The sequence below is a fragment of the Stomoxys calcitrans genome, chromosome 1 (genome assembly GCF_963082655.1).
Source record: "Stomoxys calcitrans chromosome 1, idStoCalc2.1, whole genome shotgun sequence".
In the NCBI taxonomy this organism is placed as follows: Eukaryota; Metazoa; Arthropoda; class Insecta; order Diptera; family Muscidae; genus Stomoxys; species Stomoxys calcitrans.
This window is the reverse complement of record NC_081552.1, coordinates 137353883-137381410: the sequence shown is the minus strand read 5'-3', so window position 1 is coordinate 137381410 and position 27528 is coordinate 137353883. Positions and strand designations below refer to the sequence as shown.

General features: G+C 40.7%; 1 protein-coding gene and 1 long non-coding RNA gene across 4 annotated transcripts in view; both read right to left on the bottom strand.

Moving 5' to 3' along the window:
- Window positions 1–27528, bottom strand: part of LOC106090542 (tyrosine-protein phosphatase 69D) — a 247392-nt gene that overhangs the window by 183601 nt on the left and 36263 nt on the right. For all 3 annotated transcript variants that reach the window (XM_059369645.1, XM_059369646.1, XM_059369647.1), the window contains one exon: window positions 1774–3620. In XM_059369645.1, the coding sequence (XP_059225628.1) occupies window positions 1774–3620 (1847 nt within the window). The remainder of the gene's footprint in view (window positions 1–1773; window positions 3621–27528) is intronic.
- On the bottom strand, window positions 10089–27487 carry LOC131997848 (uncharacterized). Its single transcript, XR_009398472.1, has 2 exons — window positions 27346–27487; window positions 10089–10393 (listed from the first exon to the last, which is right to left on the bottom strand). It is a non-coding gene; the product is annotated as an uncharacterized LOC131997848 (long non-coding RNA).

Genomic DNA, 27528 nt, shown 5'->3' with positions numbered 1-27528 from the left:
CATATTAGATAAGAATTGCGCCCTCTAGAAGCCCAAGAAGTCTAATCGGGAGATCGGTTTATATGGCGGCTATATCAGGATATGAAGTGATTTAGATCATGCTTGACACAGTTGTTGGAAGTCAACATAATACACTTCACGCGAAATTTCGGCCAAATCGGATAAGAATTGCGCCGTCTAAAAGCTCAAGAAGGCAAGACCCAAGATCGGTTTATATGGCAGCTATATCAGGTTATAGACGGAGCAATTCCGATTCGATTTGCAAAATATCGGTCAAATCGAATCGAAATTGCGCCCTCTAGAGGCTCAAAAAGTCGAATCGGGAGATCGGTTTATATGGCGGTTATAGACTGATTTAGACCACTTCCGACAACTGTGTGGTCTGCAAAATTTCAGCCAAATCGGACAAGAATTGCGCCCTCTAGAAGCTCAAGAAGTCAAGATCCAAGATCGGTTAATATGGCAGCTATATCAAAACATGGACCGATTTGGCTGATTTACAATCCCAACCGACCTATACCAATAGGAAGTATTTGTGCACAGTTTACTCCTTCGAAAATTAGCGTATTTTCGACAGACGGACGGACATGGCTAGATCGACTTAAAATGCTTTGACGATCAAGAATATACATATATACTTTATGGGGTCTTAGACGCATATTTCGAGGTGTTACAAACGGAATTACGAAATTTGTATACCCCCCACCCTATGGTGGAGGGTATAAAAACACCATATGGAATGTAAACAACCACCGAGAAACACATCTCCATTTGACTGCATGTCGATATCTCATTCATGAGACTTCTCTCAATCTGCTTGTGGCATTTTTTATTACCTGTGTATTGTCCCTTGTTACTCTCCATTTCAGCGAGGAAACCAACCAATTTGTATGGCTTTTCATACATTTTGCCTTTGAACGCAACAACAACAATTCATCTCACTGCCGCATAGGTGTTTCATTGTGAAGCCTTCATACCTACTTGATGGTTATGGCGCATGTGTGTTGTGTATTGTTTACAACGAAGATGATCCTTTTTACTATGAAATAAAGCGAACATGCGCCTGTACTCAAAACTCTTTTGCGTGTGCAATAAACAACAACAACAAAAGGATAACATTAGTGTGTACAGTGGAGGTGTGTTATCGGAACCTTTTTCTCTCATTTTCTTTCCAAAAATCGTCTCTTTCTCATTTTATTTCTTCTAACAAACCTATCATAAATTAAGCAGCAGTCATTTTCGGCAAACAAAAGACTTCTCAGCAGTCAGCCTGCTGTTCTGAAATTGCAGAGCTACTGCTGTAATCATGCTGTAGCAGCAGCATGAACTAGTAACAGTCAGCAGACAGTGTTTGCAATTTTTTCTATGAGTGAACCCTTCTTCTTTAACTGTGAAAACAGTCGATTATGAACTGTAGCTAAGGATTTTCTCTTCCCAGCCTTTTTCATTATTTCCCAATCCCGTGATTTTCCGCACTTTACAAACGATCACGATCATTCCCTATGTTCTCGTTATCGAATTTGCAAACCGAACGAGTTTTTCCCAATATAGTTTTTGTTTTTAAGAAAAATAGCTTTGGAAACGGTATGGCGGCGGCACCCGAAAGGTAGGAGAATAAATAAGGAAAACACCAAAACAACAAAATAAATTGCAGAAATTAAAAGAAGGTCAACGAAACAAAAACAGATTTAAAGAATAATTTGATAATTTTCGGATGTAGCGAAGCGCATAGGGCTTATAATATAAATAAATACAAGTTGGTATTATAATTACCTGTTTTTTGACTGTTTTTTGCTGGAGAATTGTGCATAACAAATTTTTCCCCTTCCACGCATTTGAGGCATTGTTTATCAATGTCTTCTATACTATTCCTTAACGAAGGATAGCTGATTTCAAAATACCTTTTTCCATCACCAAGGAAAATTTCCGATTTAAAATTGCTGCCAGGGAACATTTCAGCTAAATATGCTCCACCAACAGAGTTATTGGGGGAGTGAACTTTATGGTAGGTAGAAATATTAATTTTGTTTGGGGGAGGCAGTTCGGCGATGTTGTTTTTCATTCGTATCAAATATAATCGATAACAGCATATTGGACCATTCCGTTCGCTTACTCTAGGTACAAAAACTTTGAATACACACTTTTCTTCATTGATCCTCACTTTAGTCCACATAACGCGAGTAATGACATCAGGGACGGATACAGGCATGGTGCACTTAGCTGTAGCAGGTTCCCCGTTTTTTCTATGGCGCGTAATTGCCGATACTGTGACTGTGTAGTTAGTATTCGATATAACTCCATCGTACGATGTGTGATGTTGTGGTTCATCAATTCGCCTTATTTTAGGTCCCCACGTCTCAGTATGAATTTTTCCATTTCGGTTATACGAGGATATACCTTCCAACTGAATTTGATACGAAACCACTTTTCCATTTGGTTTCTCCGGCTCCACCCAACCAATATCAACTGTATTAATATTTGACATGTTATTGTGTATGCAAAACACTTTAAGGTCTTTTGGTTTCGACGAAACGCCATCCATTGTAGTCCCATTCACAATATCTGACCAAGGACCACATAATTTTGTTAAGTCACTGCACGCGCGTACCTTAAATTCATATTCGGTTGCGGTTTTTAAGTTATCAAACATATATGGAAGATTTCTAGAGTTTTGCTGATAAACTGCTTCTTCGATGATTTTTGGTTTTTCCCCAGCTTCTGAAACAACCAATTCATAATACTGAACATATGGGAACAGGTCCAGCGGTGGCGGATCCCAGCCAATGGTTATGGTTGATGCAGTACTTCCCGTTGTTTTAACTTTTGGTATGAAAATAGGGTCTTTTTCCAATGTTGTTACTGCTAGAGGGTATTGAAATGGGGTTCCGTTACCAATGCTGTTCTTTGCAGACATTCTTAAAAAATAGCTTGTATTGGGTAAAAAATTTTCTAACACATATGACGTGTTTCCACCTCCAATTACATCTTTATAATAAGTTAAGTCAGGGTTCCCTCTCTGCAGGTATTGTATAAAATATTTTTGCACAGGGTCGTTGCCATCATTAATGGTCCAATTCAGATAAATTTTGCTGGCTCCCACCGCCTTCACATAGTCAATGCTAACCTTTGGCACATCCATAACCAAGAGTGCTATATTAGTTCTCGCAAGTTCTTCTCCGCTGGATAAATATGATACACAAGCGTAAGTTCCATTTTCTTTCTTATAAACTTCGGTTAATTCCAAAGTATAATTAATATGGGTCGAATTCAAATTTTCAATGTTGGCTGATTTATCCAGAAAACTGAATGCATTTTCGTCCTTTAACCATTGTAGTTGTTTGTCCAATGTATCATTTTGGGGATATATTTCAATTACACAATACAATTTCACTGAGTGACCGATTTTCTGCTTTACTTTTTCTCCATTGGCGTCCACAATTTTTGGCGCAATGAAAGGCTGAAGAAATACTTTTCGAAGTATGATATTATCTATGGTTTCGCATATGTAAATGCCTTCGTCACTTATTTGTACGTTAGCAATGCTTAATGATATTTCATAAATCTCTTGCATCTCAGATATTTCGTTCGTATTGTTGGTTCTGACAACTCCAGTGAATGTCCTTAAAAAAAGAACACATTAAATAATCGATAAATCATGGGTAAAACGTAATAAATGCTGTTTCTCTTGTTCACCCATACATATATGGGTAGAGATGGGCGATGAGTAAATACCCTGTATTTACCCATCTTCTTCTTCAATCAATTTGTGTTTATTTGTTTGCTTGTGTGTTCCTTATAGACTCAGAAACGGCTGATCACTGACGGTGCATAATGATCCCGTGGTGAAAATAGGCTACTACCAAATTTTTTTGATATCTGAGGGGGGAGCGGACCCTCCCCCTTACCCTAATTTTCAGAAACGCCAGATCTCGGAGATGGGTAGTGCGGTTTAAGCGAAATATTGTGTGCTCCCTTATAGTGACCTACAAACAAAAAATTGGTATCCAAATTTCGGATGGGGTACCTAGGGTGGGCGACCCACCCCAAAACCTACCAAATATATACATACACCAATCACGACAATATGGGACTCAAATGAAAGGTATTTAAGATTAGAAAACGTGTCTGATATCCAATTGTCGGACGACAAAGTGTTTGGGGGACCACCCCAACCCCCAAAAAACCCCTTAATCGGACATATTTACCGACTCATATGAAAGGTATTTGCGAATAATAAAATACGAATCTGATATCCAAATTTGGGACAAAGTTTCTGGGGGTCCACCCCTTCCCCAAAACACTCCCCAAACAGGACTTATTTACTGACCATGACAATATGGGGCTTAAATAAAAGGTATTTGAGTGTAGAACACGAATCTGATATCCAGATGTGGGACCAAGTGTTTAAGGGCCCGCCCATCCCCGAGAACATCCCCCAAAGAAGACAAATTTACGACCAAAGCAATATGGGGCTCAAATGAAAGGTTTTTAGAAGTAAAGCACGAATCTGATATCAATGTTTGGGAAAAGTGTCTATGGGGTCACTCCACCCCCATAACACCACCCAAATAGGGAATATTTACTGACCATGGCAATATGAGGTATTTTAGAGTAGAACACGAATCTGATATATATTTTCAAAGCCAAGTCACTGAGTGGCCGCTCCATCCCCCCAAACCGGTCATATTTGTCAACCATGGAAATATGGAGCTCAAATGAAGAGTATTTGGGAGAAGACCATGAATCCGTACCTCAAACCGGACATATTTGCTGGCTCCGTCAATAAGGGGTTTAAGTGAATGGTATTTGAGATTAGAAAACGAATTTGATATCCAATTTCGTGGCCAATGGCAGTATGGGGTTCAAATATATGCGAATAGAGCACGTTGCTGATATATTTTCAGGGCTTAGTGATTGGGAGACCACCCCCCAAACAGACATATTGGACGTTCATGTCAATGTGGGCCTCAAATGAAAGGTATTCGGAAGTAGATTACGAATCTGGCATACAAAATCAGATCGGAGTATAGGCGGTCCCCCTTCCCTCCAAAAACGCTTTAAATTGGCATATGACTATATGGGACTCGGTTTTTTGTTTGTTCCGTAGAACCAAAAACGGCTGAACCGATTTTCTTAAAATTTTCACAGATTGTGTAAGTTTGTGTGGAAGGAAACATAGGCTATATAATTTTTAGATATCGGATGGAGGCGGTCCCTCCCCCTTACCCCAACAACGCCATCCAAAATCAATAATGGACCAATAGGCACAATATGGATATCAAATGAAAGAAAATGACTATAAATTTTAATATCGTATTAAAATTTAGGTCCAAGTACCTAGCGGGCCTCCCCAATCAAAAAACTCCTCTAAACAGATATATTCGACGTTCATGTCAATATGGGCCTCAAATGAAATGTATTCGACTGTAGATTACAAATATAGCATTAAAAATTAAGTCCAAGTAATGGGAGGTCGACCCCAAGTACCGGGCATATTAGCGGACCATATCTATATGGGACTCAAATGAAAGGTATTTGGGAGTAGATTACGAATATAACATTAAAATTTGAGTTCAAGTCTAGGTTGCGATTTTCTTTCCAAAAATAAGTCAAATAGGTTGACAATATGGGACTCAAATGAATAGTATTTGAGAGTAGAAAACGAATTTGACAATTTCGGAGGCAAGTGTTTGGTGTACACACCTTAAACTGAACTTAATTTCCGATTATGGCAATATGGAGCTCAAATCAACGGAATTTGGGAGTAAAGAACGAATTTGATATCTATTTTCAGGGCAAAGTGCCGGTGGCCGCCCCAGCCCCAAAACACCCTCCACACATTTCATATTAACTGAACATGGCAATATGGGGCTTCCATTAAATGGATTTGGGAGTGCAGCACGAATTTTATATCCATATAAGAGTCGAAATGTCTGAGTGCCATCCCTCCCCTAAAAAGCACTTCTCATTACCCTAATTTTCAAAACCACCAGATCTCGGAGATTGGTAATACGATTGGTTTGAAATTTGTTTTGCACTTTCACAGTTAAACAAAACATGGTTTCTATTGTTGGGGTCGGGTGCTCCGGTGGCACAATATAGAGCTCAAACGAAAGGTGCTTGAGAAAAAAACGAATTTGATATCCAATTGAAGAGCCATGTGTTTGGGAACTGTCCCACCCGAAAACACCTCCCTATTATATAAAAGCTATTTGATGTTAAATTGATTGATTTTCGGGAAATTGATACTGATTTTCGGGACAAAGTCCCTGGGGTCCATCCCACCCTCAAATATAATTTATTTACCGATCATGCCATTATGGGGCTCATATAAAATGCATATACAAAATGTAAACCAGAAACATTTACTACTACGATAATATAGGACCCAAAAGAAGGGTATTTGGGAGTGGAGTAAAAATTTACCCAGGAACCGGGAAGGGGCATGCTTCTCACACATCAATGAAAGCATTTCGATTCAAGTTTAAACTCAATGATAAGGGACTTTTCTTTATAGCCGAGTCCGAATGCGGTGCCGCAGTGCGACATCTCTTTGGGGAGAATTTTGTACATGACCATGCATGGCAAATATCGCCAGAATTAAGAACGGATCACCACCACTTTAAATTTTATCCGATGTTATTGCAGCGTTATGCCCGGACATAGGCTACAGTGGTACGAATGCGACATACAGGGCGAAGTGTCCCAACCCTAAATGATATTAGAGAGTTAGAGAAGGCGCAGCCGAGCGGGCCCGGTTCGGCTAGTTTTATATAATATATAATTTTGTGGATATCTGGGAAATATAAAACAATTCCAAACAAGTTTTGATGATTTCAGATTTTCTGATCTACTAAAATCGCTCCCTATATGGACCCATATCCAGATTTAAAGTCTTGAGGCAATAAATTGTAAATATTTCATTAGATTTCGCTGAAATATGACACAGTGAACTGTGGTAGACTCTACCGATTACTGTGAAATGTGTTGGTACTAAATACTACCAAACCCATGAACATTCCATTAAGGAACAGTGAATACTTTTCTCATATCCACGAGTGCAGTCCGATTAATTTTTAAGCTCAATGATAAGGGCCTCCTTTTTTATGGCAATTCCGAACGGCGCGCCGCATAACGACACCACTTGGTGGAGAAGTTTTAACATTGCGGGATACCTTACAAATGTAGCCAGCATTAGTAAGGGGATAACCACCGCTGACGGTTATTGTCCGATTGGACAATATATGGATTTAGTGGTAATATACACCGATCTCCTAACCTACCGATATAAAGTATTAAGGCCATAAAAGGTGCATTTATTACACCCAGGTGTAGAGGTCTATTAAAACTCATTGTTGCAAATTTCATCCAAATCGGAAGAAAAATACCCCTTTTATGGGCTCAATACTCAATATCGGAAGATCGGTCTATATGACAGCTATATCCAAATACGGTCCGATCTGGACGGTATCCAACAAAAAGGTTTAGAGTGATACCAGAACTCGCTGAGCCAAATTTCATCAAAATAGGATGAAAAATGCTCCTTTTATAGGCTCATTACACAATATCGGGAGATCGGTCTATATGGCAGCTATATCTAAATATGGTTCAATTTGTACCACCTTTGACAGAAATGGGTAGAGGTCTACCAGAACATACTGTGCCATATTTCATCGTATTCGGGTAATAAAGGTACCTTTTATGGCCTCAATACCCTATATCGGGAGATCGGGTGGTCGGTCTATAGGGCAGCTATACCCAAATATAGTCCGATCTAAACCACACTTCACAGAAATGAGTAGGGGTATACCAGAACTCACTGTGCCAAATTTCATCGAAATTGGATGAAAAAATACCAATTTTTTTCTTCAAGATTTTAAGTCTGGAGATCGGTCTGTATAGCGGCTATATATAACTAAATCCGATTTTATGAGATCAGAAGATCAGGTTTATATACAAAGAATAGGAAATCGTCCAAAATTTTTTGAAAAATGGTGATATATCCAAGATATCTACAAAATTATAAATACCCAGCTTTTGGGTATAATGGGTAAATACCTTTTGGGTATTTACCCATAGCCCATCTCTAACCATTCCCCATTTTGAAATAACCTGGTTGTTACATTTTTAAAGCATAGTATTAGGCGGTTATAAATTGTAATTTAAAAAGCGTCACCGAACGTCTTATCACTTATTATTTATGTAATAAGTGATAATTCTTTTAATTTTAATTCTTTTTTATTGTTAGGTGATCTTTTTTATTATTTTGTTTCAAGCTCTTGATAATTTGTTTTTAAAGCCAAGAGGATCATAGTGATTTGTATACCCTCCACCATAGGATGGGGGTATACTAATTTCGTCATTCTGTTTGTAACACCCCGAAATATGCGTCTAAGACCCCATAAAGTATATAAAGGGTGATTTTTTTGAGGTTAGGATTTTCATGCATTAGTATTTGACAGATCACGTGGGATTTCAGACATGGTGTCAAAGAGAAAGATGCTCAGTATGCTTTGACATTTCATCATGAATAGACTTACTAACGAGCAAAGCTTGCAAATCATTGAATTTTATTACCAAAATCAGTGTTCGGTTCGAAATGTGTTCATTCACCGTTCAGCGATGAGGCTCATTTCTGGTTGAATGGCTACGTAAATAAGCAAAATTGCCGCATTTGGAGTGAAGAGCAACCAGAAGCCGTTCAAGAACTGCCCATGCATCCCGAAAAATGCACTGTTTGGTGTGGTTTGTACGCTGGTGGAATCATTGGACCGTATTTTTTCAAAGATGCTGTTGGACGCAACGTTACGGTGAATGAACACATTTCGAACCGAACACTGATTTTGGTAATAAAATTCAATGATTTGCAAGCGTTGCTCGTTAGTAAGTCTATTCATGATGAAATGTCAAAGCATACTGAGCATCTTTCTCTTTGACACCATGTCTGAAATCCCACGTGATCTGTCAAATACTAATGCATGAAAATCCTAACCTCAAAAAAATCACCCTTTATATTCTTGATCGTCATGTCATTTTATGTCGATCTAGCCATGTCCGCCCGTGTGTCCGTCCGTCCATCTGTCTCTCGAAAGCACTCTAACTTTCGAAGGAGTAAAGCTAGCCGCTTGAAATTTTGCACAAATACTTTTTATTAGTGTAGGTCGGTTGGTATTGTAAATGGGCCAATGTTTTGATATAGCTGCCATATAAACCGATCTTGGGTCTTGACTTCTTGAGCCTCTAGAAGGCGCAATTCTTATTCGATTTTATTGAAATAATGCACGTAGTGTTTTGGTATCACTTCCAACAACTACGCTTAGTATGGTTTTAATCGGCCCATGTTTTGATATAGCTGCCATATAAATCGATCTTGGGTCTTGACTCCTTGAGCCTCTAGAGAGCGCCATTCTCCTCCGATTTAACTAAAATTTTGCTCGTAGTGTTTTGGTATCACTTTCAACAACTGTGTTAAGTATGATTCAAATCGGTTCATAAACTGGTATAGCTGTCATGTAAACCGATCTTGGATCTTGACTTCTTGAGCCAATAGAGCGCGCAATTCTTATCCGATTTGGCTGAATTTTTTACAACGGCTTCTCTCATGACCTTCAACATACGTGTCGAATATAGTCTGAATCGATCAATAGCTTGATACAGCTCCCATATAAACCTATCTCCCGATTTTGCTTCTTGAGCCCCTACAAGGAGCAATTCTTATCCGAATGAATTGAAATATTACACAATGACTTCTACAATGTTCAGCATTTATTTATGGTCCGAATCGGACTATAACTTGATATAGCTCCAATAGCATAACAGTTCTTATTCAATATTCTATGTGTGTCTAAAAAGAGATACCGCGCATAGAACTCGACAAATGCGATCAATGGTGTAGGGTATATAAGGTTCGGCCCGGCCGAACTTAGCACGCTCTTACTTGTTTTGTATATTTTGGTTTAAGTATTACTTTTTTTTATTATGCTTTAATCATATTTTTTTTAATTTAATATTACGTTGATCTTTTTTGAGTAGGATTTTTTTATTCAGTTACTGCTCATAATTTTTAATAAGTGTTAAATAGGTTAACATTTTTTCCATTTTCTAAGTTTTTTATTTTTAATTGAGTAGTTTTTTAATTTATGTTTGAAAAAGTACGTCGTATACATAGTGTGATTGTTTATAGGCTAAATGGCTTCGCATTGCATGAAATAAAATAAATAAATAAATATCAAAACTTGGGTTTAATTACCCAGGGGGACGCTCCAACCCTAAAACTCCTCTAAACAGACACATTGGAGTGCATGTCAATATGGGTTTCATAAAAATCAAATCCAAGTAAGGGGGGTCGCCCCACCTCCAAATGGGCGTATTAGACGATTATGGCTACATGGAACTGAAATGAAAGGTAATAAGGTCTAGGTTACGAATAGACATTAAAATTTGTCCAAGTATCTAGGCGGCGCTTTACATCCTAAAATAACCTCAAATAGGTTTATTGATCCATTGTGACAATATGGGACTCACGCGAGAAGCATTTTAAGTTAAAAAACGAATTTGATTTCCACTTTTGGGGGCTAAGTGTTTGGGGGTGTCAAAACACCGCCAAACTGTACATATGTACTGATAATGGCAATATGGGGCTCAAATTAGAGGCATTTGGAAGAAAAGCACGAATTTGATATCCATATTTAAGGCGAAATATCTGGGGGTCATTCCACCCAAAAAGAACTCCTTATTACACTTATAATCCTAATGGGTGGTCCAAGCAAGCTACAATCTGTTTTACAATTTTTTCTTATATAAACTAAATACAAAAATTTGCTATCCATTGTTCCGATGGGGTTACCACCCCCCAAAACCCGCCAAATGGATATATAGATCATTCACGCCAATATGGGACTCAAATGAAAGAGTAAAAAACGAATCTCGTAATAATTGATAGCTTTCAAAAGCTCACATAGATATGAATGTATTCCGCATTCCGGTTAGAAGCTGTATCAAGTTGTGGACCATACACTGCGCAGATGTTGAGTCATAACAATTGGGTTAAAAATTGCGCCCACAGTATCATGACAATTAAAGCAAGTAAAAACGTAGTAAGTTTGGCTTTGCCTATTTTTGCACACCCATCACCATGGTAAGCTTAGATTTGCCCATTTTTACATTCCTACCACCATGGAAAAATGTATTACCCTATTGTTTCCACTATATCCACAGTTATTTCCAGATACGGGCCGATTTGGATTAGATGCACAAAAATCTTATACAAGTCCCACCTCAATTTTTTCCAAATCGAAAATTGCCAAAATTCTTCTGTTACTGCGAAATTGGTATAGATAACTCAAACTTTTTTGAAAATTGTGGTCGCTACTGGGTGCAGAACTGGCCCAACGGCGGTGACATTTGGTTAAGTCAGAGCTGTATCTTGTACTGCTTGCCAACATACTATTTCTAGGCCAATCCTTATCTTTCAAAGCCTTCAAAATGTGGCTGCATTTGCGAATATCTAAGTTTTATGGTGATAGTTTTGGCAAACCAGCGTCAGTATTTTAAAGAAATTTTTTCTTTTGCGTTCATTTGAATTTGCTCTCAAAGCAGTCATTTGGATTTAAATTACTTTTTTTCCATAAAATTTTACGCAAACAAATTGAAAAATTAAGCAACTAAGCTAAGCTAAGCTACGTAAGGATCGCTCAAAGAATGGAGGTGGGGGATTGGCCTTCGTAATACACCATTCGGTGTAGTATAGACCTATCTCGCCTGCGCTTGACGCTAGTGACCCCTACCTGGAATGCATGGGGATAGCAGTCGGGTCTGGTACTGCCGAGATAGAGCTATACAACGTGTATATACCGCCGGTTGATAGCTGTGTCCCGATTCATGGCCAGGCTTACAACCCCGACATAAGTGGGTTGCTATCTGGCCATAATCGTCTGGTTCTAGGGGACTTCAATGCGCATCACACGTCATGGAATTCTCCTCTAGGTAACGACCAGCGTGGCATAGCTTTGGCAGAGCAGATAGATAGCTCCACGTTTTGCACGGTGAATGAGGATGCCCCCACTAGAATTACGAGGTGGTGCAGCAGCTCACCAGACATCTCAATTACATCCCCTGATCTCCTGAGTGACGTATCCTGGCAAGCCGTCATCTCTTTGGGGTCAGACCACCTCCCCATAATTCTCACCATCGACCGACCACCCGACTTCATAACCTCTGAGCGCCGGACGTTTATCAATTATAAGAAGGCCGATTGGATTGGCTTCAGAGAGTATACCAATCGCCGCTTCAGTGAACTGCCACCCCCCTCAATCCCAAGGCAGCCGGTTGTACGTACCGGATTGACCCGATGAAGTCCTTCATCGGCAAGGGCTGCCGCCTCAGTGTACAACACACTGCTACAACAACAACAACAACAACAACACCCCCCTCTGATGTGCTCGCTTTATACCAGCCGGTCGAATACCCCATGTGCGGCCCAATTTCCCGGAGCAAGCAGTGGTACTCGCAGACGAGCGTGATGGGATTCGTGCTATGGACCCCGCTAACCCCAGAATCAGCGAGCTGAATCTGGAAATAAACAGGGTAGTCAACGAACATAAGCGGAATTTGTAGCTGGAACACTTGGAGCAACGTAACTTAGGCACCGGTGTAGGCAAACTGTGGTCTACTGTTAAGTCACTCTCGAACCCCGGTAGACGGGATAGCAGGACCTCAGTCACTTTTGGCGAAATAACCGTGACTGATCCGAAGAGATGCGTCAGGTTGTTCAACCGTCAATTTATTCTGCATCCCGAGAGAGACAGGGCAAGGAGGAGAGCCATTCGCCGTATTCGTGATAATTTACCGTGGGCGAAGTTACGAATGTCATCCGTGGCGCCAAATCTTCTAAGGCGTTGGGCCCCGACAGAATCTCTACATTGATGTTGAAGAAAGTCTATAGAAGAGATGGGGTTGGGGAATCAGGAGACGACTCAGCATTTGTTGCTGAACACATCAACAAAGAGATGGTAGGTGTTGATTTGTCCTTCTCGGGTCTTTTCCAGGATTTGGCGAAGTGTGAATATCTGGTCCAGGGTGGATTTACCAGGTCTAAAGCCGCAGTGATAGGGCCCAATTATATCATAGACTTTAGGTTTTAATCTTTCATACAGTACGATCGAGAGTATCTTGTATGCGATAGGGAGGAGACTTATTCCTCTGTAGTTGGCACATTCCGTCTTGTCTCCCTTCATGTGTACGAGGCTGAGGTTCCAATGGGTATGCGTTCTTCTAGCCAGATTGCGCTGATAAGCTGATGCATTCGCCTTATCAGCGTGTCGCCTCCGGTCTTAATTAGTTCAGCGGGTAACCCGTCGGCTCCTGCTGCCTTGTTGTTCTTTAGTTGGGTCATTGCTACTTGGACCTCATTCTGACTAGGAGATAAACATTCTATACCATCATCAGGGATTGGTTCTGCGGTATCCTCTTCGCAGCCAAGATGGACACTAGCAGTTGGACAAAATGTTGTTTCCATATCCTCAGCATGTTATCTGTGTACATCTCAATTCGCTCACACTCACGTCTTTCCATTTCCTCTTTATTTCTGCGGAATAGACTTTCTTCTCTCTCCTTTTCTCCCGATACCTCTTCTTTATCTGGCGCGTTGCTACTAATTGCAGGGTTGCTCTATATGCCGCATTCTTGGCTTCAGTAGCATCTCGACACTCTTGGTCGTACCATGGGTTTCTTGGAGAAGGCTTTCGGTATCCAAGTACGGATTTCACGGCATTTTCCATGGAATGGGCAATAGTTTGCCACTACGCCATTATATCATCGGAACAAGAAAGCTTTCATCAAACAGTTCGGTCAGTCGAGTGGAGTATGCCGCTGCCATTTATTGTGTTTCCAGCTTTTCAATGTCCAGCTTCCGTGCACTGTTAGATCGTACTTTCCCCGCCATGTTCAAACGGGTGCGAACCTTTGCTGCAACAAGGTAATGATCCGAATCTATATTCGCTCCACGGATCGATCGTAAATCTAACACGCTGCATGAATGCCTTCCATCTATCACAACGTGATCAATTTGGTTCCTCGTGTTTCGATCGGGTGACAGCCATGTGGCTTTGTGAATATTTTTATGGTGAAATCTGGTGCTACTAACTACCATGAATACCAAAAATGGACGATTTTAATATCATGGGCGGGGCAGAGGTAATATTCTCTCTCTAGGCGCTCGTAGAAAATATCCTTGGTCTGCTCGTTTTTGTCTTCCGTCGGCGCATGGGCACAAATAAGGCTGGTGTTAAAGAATTTGGCTTTCATGCGGATTGTGGCTAGCCTCTCATCCACCGGAGTAAAGCTGGATACAAGGTGTTTCAGTCTCCGACTAACCACAAATCCACAGCCAAATTCTTGCCTCGTGTAATGGCAGCTGTAGTATAATTCGTCACCGTTTGGTGTTGTAGTGACGCCATTCCCCAGTCCATCGCACATCTGCCTTGTACTTCTCTAATACATCCGCCAGCGCGTATACTGCACCTTCTCTATAAAGAGTGAGGACATTCCAAGTGCGGATTCCGCAAATCATGGTCCTTTTTTCGTTTGGGAGGGTCGGTGCCGTTTTTACTATTCCTTTGTTTCTCATAGTAGTTCTCATAGTTTTCCGGGGGCGGATTACTAGCTCAGCGCCCCAACCCAATGGGTTTTGTGGGTCTGCACATGTATCCCTCGTTGTGGCGAGCCGCTTGCCCCATTATCCGACGCTCGCCTTCAGCCGCCCCTAACCTTGGAACAGACGCTGATGTTGTCCATTGGTTATTTGAAGGCGCCAATAACTCGCCTTGTCATCTCGAGTGCCATTGGCGCTCAGTATTTAATTAAGAGCCAGTGCCAACTTACTCCTCACTGAGACTCTCCTCTCGAAAATCGCTGACTGCCCGCGACCGCATTTGCAGCTACTCCGCATAAAAACGGAGCTTTCCACCATCCGCAACCTGTGGACGCGCCCGGTAGCTTTTAGCTAAGCTTCCCGTGATAACGATGGACACCACACAAATCGGAGCTCATAGTTCCAACCTGTGCGGTGCTCATCGTTATCCCGTGCCGGCCGGGGAAAATTAGATTAACTCCTAAATTTTCTTCCTAATTTTTACCAATGTTACCATCAATACTAATTTCTCTGTAATTGAAAATAGATGTATACTATTAATTGTCGTTTATCTTGTTCAGGTGACAATAGATCAGGTTAGGTTATGGTGGCAGACAGAAATCAAGACTTACATATCATTAGCAATCCCATGGCAGCCGGTTGAACGTAGAGGATTGACCCGATGGAGTCCTTCATCGGCAAGGGCTTTCGCCTCAGTGTACAACACACTGCAGCCGCAACAAGACTTACATATACATTTTATTCCAGCTTATTGTTGCCACCTTTCTACAAGTGGAGGTAGCGATCCTCGTCAAGCTCTATAGGTACGCAAGCTTGTTCCGGGCCATAGAGCCCATCGCCGAAAAAGTTATAGCTGTCGGTTATTTAAATGCACCAATAACTCGCCTTGTCATATGGAGCATCACATTCACTTAGTACTTAAGCAAGATACTGCTGATTGCCCGCGACTGCTGTTGCAGCTACTCGTATGGAGCATTCCACTATCCGCAATCAGTGGACGCCCGGTTGCTTCCTTGCTTCTCATGATAACGATGAACATCACATAGATCGGAGCATAAAGTTCCAGCCTGTTTGGTGTTCATGCAAAGATTTCCAATTGATACACAATACAGCAAGCCAGTAACATTCTCGAAATTCGTAACCCAGTTCTTATACCCTAAAGCCCATAACTACGCAACTACTATCACCAGCAATCCCATGGCAGTCGGTTTTACGTACCGGATTAGCCCGATAGAATCTTTCATTGGCAAGGGCTGCCGCCTCAGTGTACAACACACTGCTACAACAAAATTCTTTTGTTTCTTTTGTCCATACTACTGGTCCCTAAACCGTATTATGCACTCTCTCAATCGAAATGAATATAAATGCCAGACATATCAATATCAAACGAACCAGTTTATGGAACAGTACAGATGGAAGATGAGAACTGAGCGGCTTGACACATGCTTCCAAGAAATGGAGAGTATTCCCAGACAAATGAGCGTAAAATCTTCCAATGCCGTAAAGTGGAGTGATCTGTAGTAGAAATGACATGTGGAGCGATCAGTAGCGGAAATGAAAACTCTCGGAAACATGATAGCCATTGGTTATTTAAAGGCGCCAATAACTCGCCTTGCCATCGAGCATCATAGGCACTCAGTATTTAAGCTAGATCTGGTGCCACCCGGCCTCTTACTGACACTCTCCACTTGATACCGCTGATAGTCCGTGACTGCAGTTGCAGCTACTCCGTATGGAGCATTCCCCTATCCGCAACCTTTGGATGCGCCCGGTAGCTCGCAGCTAAGCTTCTCGTGACAGCAATGAACACCACACAGATCGGACCTCAATGATCCAGCCTGTGTGGTGCTCACAGCTACCCCGTGCCGGGATATAGGTCGGTTGGAATTGTAAATGTTTCATATCGGTCCATGTTTTGATATAGCTGTCATATAAAACATTTGATCTTCTTCTTAAATTCTTAAGCCTCTAGACGGTGCAATTCTTATCCGATTTTTTCACGAAGTGTTTTGCTTTGACTTTCAACAACTATGACAAGTATGGTATAAAACAGTGCATAACCTGATATAGCATCCGTGCTAAATATGGTCCAGATCTGACCAAACCGATCTCCCTATTTTTGGTCATGACCCCATAAAAGATGCATTTATTATGGGATTTTATTAGACCTCCTGACAACAGTGCGAATTGTATTCCAGATAGGACCATATATGGACATAGCTGTTGTGTAGACCGATCTGGCGAATAAACTTCTTGAGTTGATAAAATACTAATTTTTCAACCAATAGTGCATCCAATGTTCGGCCCGGACGCATTTAATTCGTTTTTGCTTCCGGCGTATAGTTTAATGGAATTATTCAGAAAACACTTAACATAAAGGAAGGGAAAAATATGAAAATTTAATCATTTTTTGTCTGCATTTCGAAAACGGTACACGATGTCGAAAAGAAAAGGTTTGCAAAAAAATCAAGTAAATCGGTTCATTCATTTCAGCTATAACCCTCAGAATGTTTGAGTGGTCAAATGTGACACCTTGTGTTGCACGCTGTATTAGTGAAGCCAATGTCTCTACAAATGTCTATAACATTTTGTACCGCACAGATCAATAGATGAAAGGTTTGGTGTTATAACTGCTGCGGTCCCCTTGGACCTCAAAGCATAGATATGACTATCGAAATGTTCGTGTATCGAAGGGTTAAGAAGCTTAAATTATAGATGAATAATTTAATATTTCCATCATATTGGATGCTCTCCACCTTCAGCTTTCAAAATTATTGAACTTTATGCAGTCGTAAATACATTTTACACTTCTAGAGTTTTTTTGTTGGCAAATTTTTATGTGTTTTCTGATGCAAGAAATTGGAAGTAAGAAATTAAGTTGTTGCAGTTAGTGGTGTATGCGTACATACATAGAAAAATAAAATAAAAATCAGTTTCAATCACGAAATTAATTGATCCAATTAATTTTTTAATTGAAACTGTTTCAATCACGAAAATGATAATATCAATCACTGTTATTAAAAAAGTAACTTAACAAAATTTCAATTAAAAAAACATTAAACAATTATTTTTTTAAAATTTCAATTAATTTCTATAATTGGTATACAGATCTTTACCTCCTGGAACATGAACTAGAGGTTAATTGTTTGGGCAAAGATCCGTGGTCACCCATATAAAACAAAAACTCCCCCGCGTGGGTTCACCAAAACAATTTCGGGTGCCGGGTAGGGGTTGTTGTTGTCGTAGCAGAGTGTTGTGCACTAAGTCGGCAGTCAATGGCCAATGAAGGACTCCATGGGGTTAATCCGGCACATAAAACCGGCTGCCATGGTATTGCTATTGATTTGTCGAAATGTGGGACGTATGGGTATTTGAAATCTCCTTCCCACTATATTGTAGGGGACAACATAGCCCTCAATTCAATATACTTAAGCACAATATTTGAAATTATTTTTAAGACTCCATTAAAAAATGATTGGATCAACTAAGTTTTTAATTGAAGAATACAAAATTTGCATCACGATTGTGATTCAAAAAATGTTCAGTTTCAATTAAAAAATTAATTGATTCAATTAATTTTTTGATTGAAAATGACAAAAAATTTCAATCACGACTGTAACTCAAGAAAATCATATCCAATTAAAATATTATTGAAATAATTAATTTTTTAATTAAAAATGTTTTTATTTTTAGTTAAAGTTTCAAAGAAAACTCTATTGCAGTCTTATGCTGTCTCTGATTGCGAGAAGACGTTGATTATAAAAAGATGTCAATCGGAACCAAAGCTTCAGGTCCGTGCCGGGATTCAAAAGAACCCCGGACCCTGGTTCTGTTCGGTTTGCCAGAACCGCCTCCATCATCGGTCGGTGTCGGTGAGGTGTAACCGGTGCATGGAGTGGGTACATTTCCGATCTTGTTCTGGCCTCACTTCACTACGGGAGCATAGTCATACTGGATATGTCGTAAGGTGATGTGCGAACATAGCCAGCAGTGGGTCACAAGCGTCGTCGTCGTCGCCTTCTGCGTCCACCCGACCTCTCCCGTACGGCAATTTGCGCAACGGCAGCATCCCAGCCCAAATATTGGCAGGCCAGTGTCTCGAAGTGTATAATTTTTCCAGCTCAACTGCAACGGACTTCGTGGCAACATCGATGAGATTGTGGATTCCATGAGTCGGAAAGATATATTGGTCGCAGCGATCAACATCAATAGCTTGCACAGTTATCACGGATTCAATGTGCTACGTTAGGATCGCTCAAGGAATGGAGGTGGGTGATTGGCCTTCGTTGCAATATAGACCCATCTCGCCTGCGCCTGGCGCTAGTGACCCCTACATGGAGTGCATGGGGATAGCAGTCAGGTCCGGTACTGCCGAGACGGAGCTATCATTAAGCCGCTTGCTTTATACCAGCCGGTCGAATACCCCAAGTGCGGCCGGTGCAGGCAGTGGTACTCGCAGACGAGCGTGATAGGTTTCGTGGTACGGACCCCACTAACCCCAGAATCAGCGAGCTGAATCTGAAAATAAACAGGGTAGTCAACGAACATAAGCGGAATTTGTGGCTGGAACACTTGGAGCAATGTAACTTAGGCACCGGTGTAAGCAAGCTGTGGTCTACTGTTAAGTCACTCTTGTACCCTGGTAGACGGGATGAGAGGACCTCAGGCACTTTTGACGAAATAACCGTGACTGATCCGAAGAGATGCACCTGGATTTACCTGGAGAACTACTGTCCTCAACCTGGCTTTGAGCACTCTAATAGTTCCCGATGTCTGAAAAATGGGCAGTGATCCCGCTACTGAAGCCTGAAAAGGACCCGAATTTGGGGAAGTCGTACAGCCCGATCTACCTTCTCTCACCAGTAGCAAAGACGCTTGAGGCATTACTCCTACCGAGCCTCGTAGGAGAATTTCCATTCGTCGAGCATCAACATGGATTTCGAAGACTGCATAGCACAACAACAGCTTTGCATGCCATCACCGCACACATTTGCCTTGGCTTCAACCAGCCCAGGTCATGTGATAGGACGGTCCTCGTGGCACTTGACCTATCGAAGGTATTCGGCAAATTATTTGAGGACATCGCCAACACGTCCCTCCAGCCAGGCCTGAAACGCTGGGTCGCGAATTATTTGTGTGGTCGCCAGTCATTTGTGGAATTTAGGGATAGGAAGTCGAAGCACCGTAGAGTGTGAAACAAGGAGTTCCCCAAGGTGGGGTGATATCTCCGGCACTGTTTAACCTCTACCTATCCTCCATTTCACCCCCTCCAGACGGCATAGAGATCGTATCATATACGGACGATTGGACGATCATGGCATTAGGCCCCCACCCATTGTTGACATCTGCGATAGGTTGAACGTCTACCTCAACGAACTTGCCTTTTCGCTGCAAGAAATCTGAAGATATCCGCCACCAAATTTTCAGCCACTTTGTTCACTTCAAATACGCGTGAGGTGAATACTGAGCTGACTGTGATGGTCGATGGAGAAATGATTTCGACCATTAAGTGTCCCAAAACACTTGGCGTCACATTTGACAGCCCTTACACATTCTATCCACATGCCACAGCAATCTGCAATAAAGTCAAAAGTAGAAACAAGGTCCTCAAGTCACTTGCTGGCAGCACTTGGGGTGCAGACAAAGAAACTTTGTTGACAACGTACAAAGCAATTGGCCGGTCTGTGGTAAATTATGCAGCGCCAGTGTGGTCTCGTCAACTTTGTGACACGCAATGGAATAATATTCAGATCTCTCAGAATGCCGCCCTCCGAACTGCGACGGGCTGTCTCCTCAGTTCTCATGTGGACCATCCTCCATCAGGAGGATTGTAACCAGAGACCGCACGATACACGTCACATGTTTAACTGCCCAGCCAAACCCCATCTTAGTCGCAGAGTTCCTGGGTCTTGACACTCAACAGAATCAAGCAGACGAAAGATAGAACACAATAAACTGCTACAACAACAACATCATCATCAATAAATGAGAATACTGCAGCAATGAAAAAACTTAGCGATTCTAACATCAAATTCTTCACGCATGAATTAAAAGACACAAAACTTTATAAATTAGTTCTTTTCGGACTTCCGAAACTAGAGACCACTTATATCTCCAAAGAACTTAACACAATATTCCTGTGTCCAACATTAAAGAAATAGTCACCACTATATCTTCAGTTGACGTTGCTACGCCGTCGAATTTGATAAACCACTATATTTGAAATCGAGCGTCAAAAAATCAGACGACTTTGCCGCATTGTGGTCTAATGGAGAAACGCCACAAGTGGAAACAAAGGATCAACTCTTTTCACAAAGTGTGCAATATACAGGCATGGATCCAGAAATTGTAATAGGAACAGCACCTGCATCGCGTGCGGTGGCAATCATGACTATTCTTCTCGCTGCCCCAGTCGTAAAGATTACATATTTTTACGTCAAAAGCTTTCAAACAAGTCGCGACCAGTTTTTAACGCAGGTGGTCCCAGTTGTTCCCATGAAGCCTCAATATCATTGAGACTTGCTAAATGGACTTAAGATAATGCAATGGAATTGTCAAGGAATAACTGAATATTCAAAAAATATCGAGCTTCAAAAGTTTATGAGGCAAAACTCTATTGATCTATTAAGGTTACAGGGTTTATAGAAATGACAGAGCCCAACATGGCGGTGCAGTCGCCATTGCTATTCGAATGTCCACAAAACATAACCACCAAAAAGCATACGCAACTAAATTTATAGAAAATATTTGCATGACGGTGACTATCTGGAACAAACAAGTTTTGCTTATATCGGCTTATTGTCCCCGACTCATTCCAGATTTCAAAAATGATTTAAGTCTGCTTACTTCATCAGATGAATTCTTTTTATCTTGCAATCTAAATGCTAAGCACCGAATTTAGAACTGCCTGGACTCGAATACTGGGGGCCTCACATTATACCACCACCAATTCCAATTATCGAATTATTACATTTTTATCCACATAATCCAACAAGACTGCCTCAAAATGTATCTTTTTGAAACCCCTCTATTATTGACTTATTACTTACAAATTCAACAACAACTTATTCTGATTTACTCACACACCCACTAAGGCCACCTTCCAGCAAACTGCAAGACTACATTATGACTTTTCTAAGGTAAATTGGATACACTTAAAGACTTCGATAGATGCGAAGTTACCTAACCAGACTTTACTCAATCAGACATTGAGCTCCGAGAATAAAGACATTGCCTTTGAATTGTTTATTAACTCTCTAGGGGAGGCATGTGCCGAGGATATCCCTTTTAAGAGTAAAGTGAACTGCGAGCTTAAGTTGTCTCACTTAAGTAAGACTCTAATTACCACAGTAACCGATACAGGCCTGAGTTTCAAAGATGTACAGATCAAGACCTAAAGATGACCTATGAGGCGATTATTAAGGAGCACAATAAATTAATTGAATCTCATGTTCAGAAGGAAAGAAACAATAGGTGGTCTAAGCTCCATGGCAACCTGCCTGGCCGAGAATAGGGTAAATTTGGTAGCAAGGACATTGATAGATTCCTCGTGTCCAACGGATCTTGGGTAGGTACTTTATTTCTGGCCTTAGGAATGCAAAGGCAACTGGAATAGATGGAATTCCTAATATAAAGCTTAAAACTCTCTCTAATTATGCGCTATCAATATTGGAAAAAATATTTTATTTCTGTATACCTCATTCATATTTTCCGAAGTGTTTTAAGAAGGCTAAGGTTATCCCAATAAAGTGCAACGTAAGGACCATACAACAGGTTTAGAGCATATCGTCTTGGCATAGGAGGAGCGATGAGGACCTTCGTGGAAGGAAGGGAAAAGGTTTCCGATCAGATACCTGAGACAACACTTGAGGTCGGGTGCGAGGCACTGATGCCAGCGGCACAGTCTTTGATGGACGGAACCCTAGTATTGCCATCTGGAAGATCATGTAACACGGATAGATCAAAGCTAGAGTAGAGATTGGGCCTGGGGGTCTACATTGAGAACCCAAGGACTGAGATCGGTTTTAGACTGCCTGACCATAATACTGTCCGGCAGACGAAGATCCGGGCGATCACGGAATGCATGAGGTGGTGTGTTGCTAACGCGAGGACGTCGAGTGTTAACATCTTTACGGACAGTAAAATGGCCATAAGGCCAATAACAACCAGAACGGTCAGGTCAGATCACGAACAATCTTGGAATGTAAGAAGGAGAGTAACGCCTTCTCTGATAATGGCACTATCCACATCGTTTGGGTGTCGGCCCATGACGGAGTAAGTGGAAATGATGAAAGGGCAGACGATTTGGAGGTGGAGGCCGCCAATAAACTTGGTTAACCCGAAGCCTTTCGGGTCGCATGTAACACTGTGGAACACAGTCGGTAGGACGGCGAAAATCCTTTGGAGTGACCCGGATCGTGCGAGGACGAGGCTATTACTGAAAGGAAGTAAGAAGGAGGTCAGCTTAGCTTTTGGTATCATAACGGGACACAAAGGACTACAAGCTCACTTATGCTAAATCGGTGCGGCAAGTGATAGCATGTGTAGGGCATGTGGGGAAGATGATAAGTCGTTGGATGTGTTTGCCCGGCTTTCGCGGCTAAAAGACAACGATGCTTAGGTGGAGACACAATACCAGACATGAACCAACATAGGGGCGTGAGATGGAAAACAATTAGGAATTTTGTAAGTTGCATCGAATTCCTAACTTAGATTTTCTTTTTCGAGGTTACTTTTTTAGTATTTAGAGCGCACAACAAGCCGATTACTGGCTTCGGTGTATGTCCACTGTGGCATGGGACGGATTAATACCCGCACCCCCTTTGCAACCTAACCTAACCTATCACAATCCCTAAAAACTTTAAAGATTCAAAACAACCTTCAAGCTATCCACCAATTAGTTTACTAACTTCCATTGACAAAATTTTTGAAAAAATTATACACAACAGGTTAAAGTCATTTGTGGATAAAGCCAATGTACTCCATATGTTCTAATTTGGGTTTAGGGTGAAACACTCATCTGTCCATCAAATTAAAAGAGTGGTAGTTATAATAAGATCTAATAACCGCCAAAGATATTCCACTGGTGTTTAATCGCTAGACATTGAGAAATCCTTCGATTCCGTGTGACACATGGTCTGATTTACAAACTACAATATATAAATTGAACTGTCCAATTTATTTAGCGAAAAATTTACAGAGCTTTCATTCTAATAGGTCTTTTATTGTCGATAACGACGGTTGTCAGTCGGAAGAAAAATCTATTCCCGCAGGAGTTCCTCAGGGGTCCGTGCTCCTCTCCTTGAACTCGTTTAGATTTTTAGGAGTTATATTGAACAGGTCACTTACATTCAGGGAACATTTTGATATTACTTGTCTAAACTCCATACGACGTGGCAGAGCACTATTTCCACTCCTTAACAAGAAATCGAAACTGAATTTTAAGAACAAGTTGCTTTTATATAAGATGTGTATTAGGTTTGGGGAAACTGTGCCAAGAAAAGATTACAGATTATACAGAACAAGAGTTTGACGATTATTTATAACCTTCCGAGCCGTTTTTCCGACTCGGCATTGCACAGCTTATCCGGACAGAAGATGATAAATATGTACATAGTGATTTCACACTGACATTTACCGAGAAATGCAGAAGGTCAAGCTGCCCCCTCAATAGATCTTTTTGGATGGCCGAGATAAAGCGACATATACCTGTTAAATATGTCTATTTAATATCTGTTTTCCGTTTTTTTTTTTACCTTTTTAGTTTTTTACTACCTTTTTCCTAAAAATTAGAACCATAATAATTGTCTAATAACTAACAAATGCTAATTTGCCCATGAAAATTCCGTTAAGGAACAGGGGCAAACTCACATACCACCAAGTGCTGTCCGATTCAAGTTTTAAGCTCAATGATAAGGTGCCTCCTTTTTACAGCCGAGTCCGAACGGCGTGCCGCATAGCGACACCTACTTGCGCTACACTACTTGTAAATATTTGATGCAATATGAATACATATATATTGGGTTGCCCAAAAAGTAATTGCGGATTTTTCATATAGTCGGCGTTGACAAATTTTTTCACAGCTTGTGACTCTGTAATTGCATTCTTTCTTCTGTCAGTTATCAGCTGTTACTTTTAGTTTACTTTAGAAAAAAAGTGTAAAAAAAAGTATATTTGATTAAAGTTCATTTTAAGTTTTATTAAAAATGCATTTACTTTCTTTTAAAAAATCCACAATTACTTTTTGGGCAACCCAATAGAAACTCAAGAACTGTAAATAAATTTTAAGTTTATTGATAGATAAATAAAATACCAAAAAAAAAAACTTTGTTGCAATTTTTTTCTGTGTATATTTGCCTCATTGGCACTTCTGTTCGAATTACATGTGTGAAAAAGAGAACACAATACCATCTTGCTTTTGTTGAAACAGATACATACTGTTTATGCTATTCAATAACAATTTTACAATAATTGTTAAGTCCATATTTTTTTTGTGCACAGCACGATTTTTGCAAAAAGAAAAATTAATATAACATTTGCATATTTTCAATGTTTTTATTGTCCTTATCGGTCCACTTTTTATTTTGGTTGGTGTTTTTGACCATATTCGTAATCTACTCCCGAGTCCCGATCGTCAAATAAACCTATTTTAAGGGGTTTTGGGGCTGGGGGGGGGGCTCCCCTGGTACTTGGACCCTACTTTTATTATGAAATTCGTATTCTACTCTTACCTTTCATTTGAATCCCATATTGTCCCGATCGGGCCAATTTTATTTTTGGAGTAAGAGGGAGGGTCCGCCTCCTCCCGATATCAACAAATTATATAGCCTATGTTTCCTTCCACACCAACCTACACAATCTGTGAAAATTTCAAGGTAATCGGTTCAGCCGTTTTTGAGTCTATACGGAACAAACAAACAAACCGACAAACAAACATAGAAACAAAAAAAAACACAAATTGAATTTTATATATATGACTAGCTGACACGGGCCCGCTCCGCTGCGCCTTCTTTTACTTTATATGGAACAAAAGTTTCCTTGGAATATTTATTTTCGACAATTAAAAAGCTTTTAGTGAAATACCATGCTACGAAAATAGTATATCGCTGGACTAAAATTTTAACAATGTAAGTGCCTTTATCTGAATCCCATATGATCTTTATTGGTCTACGAATTTAAGTTTGGATGTAAGGTGTACTCCATTCTTGAAATACTTCATTTCAACCGGTATTCCCATGATGTCTGATTTATGGGTGTTTTTGGGGGAGAGGTGGTCCCCTAGATACTTGGCCCTGAAAAAATATCAGCATCGTGCTCTTCTTTCAAATACCATTTATTTAAACCCCATATTGCCATTGGCTTGAGAGGAGTTTACAGGATGAGGCGTCCCCCAAACACATGACCCCAAAATAGGTTATCAAATTCGTTTTCTATTCTCAAATACCTTGCATTTGAGCCACATATTGGCATGGTCGAAAAATTTTTAACCTTTGGGGGTGTTTAGGGAAAGGGGTGATGCCCTAAATACATGGTCCTACATTTGGATATCAAATTCGTGTTCTACTCCCAAATACCTTTATTTGAGACCCATTTTGCGATGGTCACTAAAAACCTGCTGCTTGTGGGGTATTTTGGGAAAGGGGTAGACACCCAGAAAATTGGTCCCGAAAATGGGTATCAATTCTTGCTCTACCCCCCATTCCTTTCATTTAAGCTCCACATTGACATGGTCGGTAAATATGCCCGATTTAGGGTTGTTTTGGGGTGGTCCCCCATACACTAAGCCCCGAATATATATCAGCAACGTGCTCTATTCTCATATATCTATGTATCATTTATTTGAACCCCATAATGCCATTGCCCTCAATATTGGATATCAAATTCGTTTTCTTATCTCATTTAAACTCCTTATTGCAAAAGTCAGCAAATATGTCCGGTATGAGGTATTGGCCCTAAAAACTATGAATATTTAGTTCCAATCTCTGTAAGACCCAAATTGTCTTGGTGAGCAAATACGTCCTACATGAGGGTTGTTATGGTGGTGGGACGTCCGCTAGACAGTTGGCCCCTAATGTTGATATCAGATATGTGGTCTACTTCCACATACCTTTAATTTGAGCCCCATATTTCCATAGTCGGCAAACATGACCGGCTTGGGGAGTGTTTTATGGGATGGGCGGCCACTCAGTGAGTTGGCCTTGAAAATATATGTCGGATTCGTGTTCCACTTTAAAAACCTTCTTATTTGAGCCTCATATTGCAACTTTCAGCAAATACTTACTATTTGGGTGGTGTTGTGGGGTGGGGTGGCCCCATAACACTTTTCCCGAATATTGATATCAAATTCGTGCTTTACTCCCGAAGACCTTTTATTTGAGCTCCATATTGTCTCCTTTGGGGATGTTTTTGGTGAGAGACGGCCCCCCAAACACTTGGTCTCATATTAGGATATCAGATTCGTATTCTACATTCAAATACCTTTTATTTAAGCCCCATTTTCCCATGGTCACTAAATAAGTCCTGGTCACGTGATCCCACATTTGGATATCAGATTCGTATTCTACTCGCAAATACCTTTCATTTGAGTCCCATATTGCCATGGTCGGTAAATATGTCCAATTTAGGGGTGTTTTGGGGCTTGGGGTGGTCCCCCTAGCAATTGGTCCGACAATTGGATATCAGATACGTTTTCTTACCTTTCATTTGAGTCCCATATTGTCGTGATTGGTCTAAATATATGTTTGGTAGGTTTTAGGGTGGGACAGGTACCCCATCCCTAGGTACCCCATCCGAAATTTGTATACCAATTTTTTATTTTTAGGGTACTATATGAGAGCACACAAAATTTCGCTTAAATGGCACCACCCATCTCCGAGATC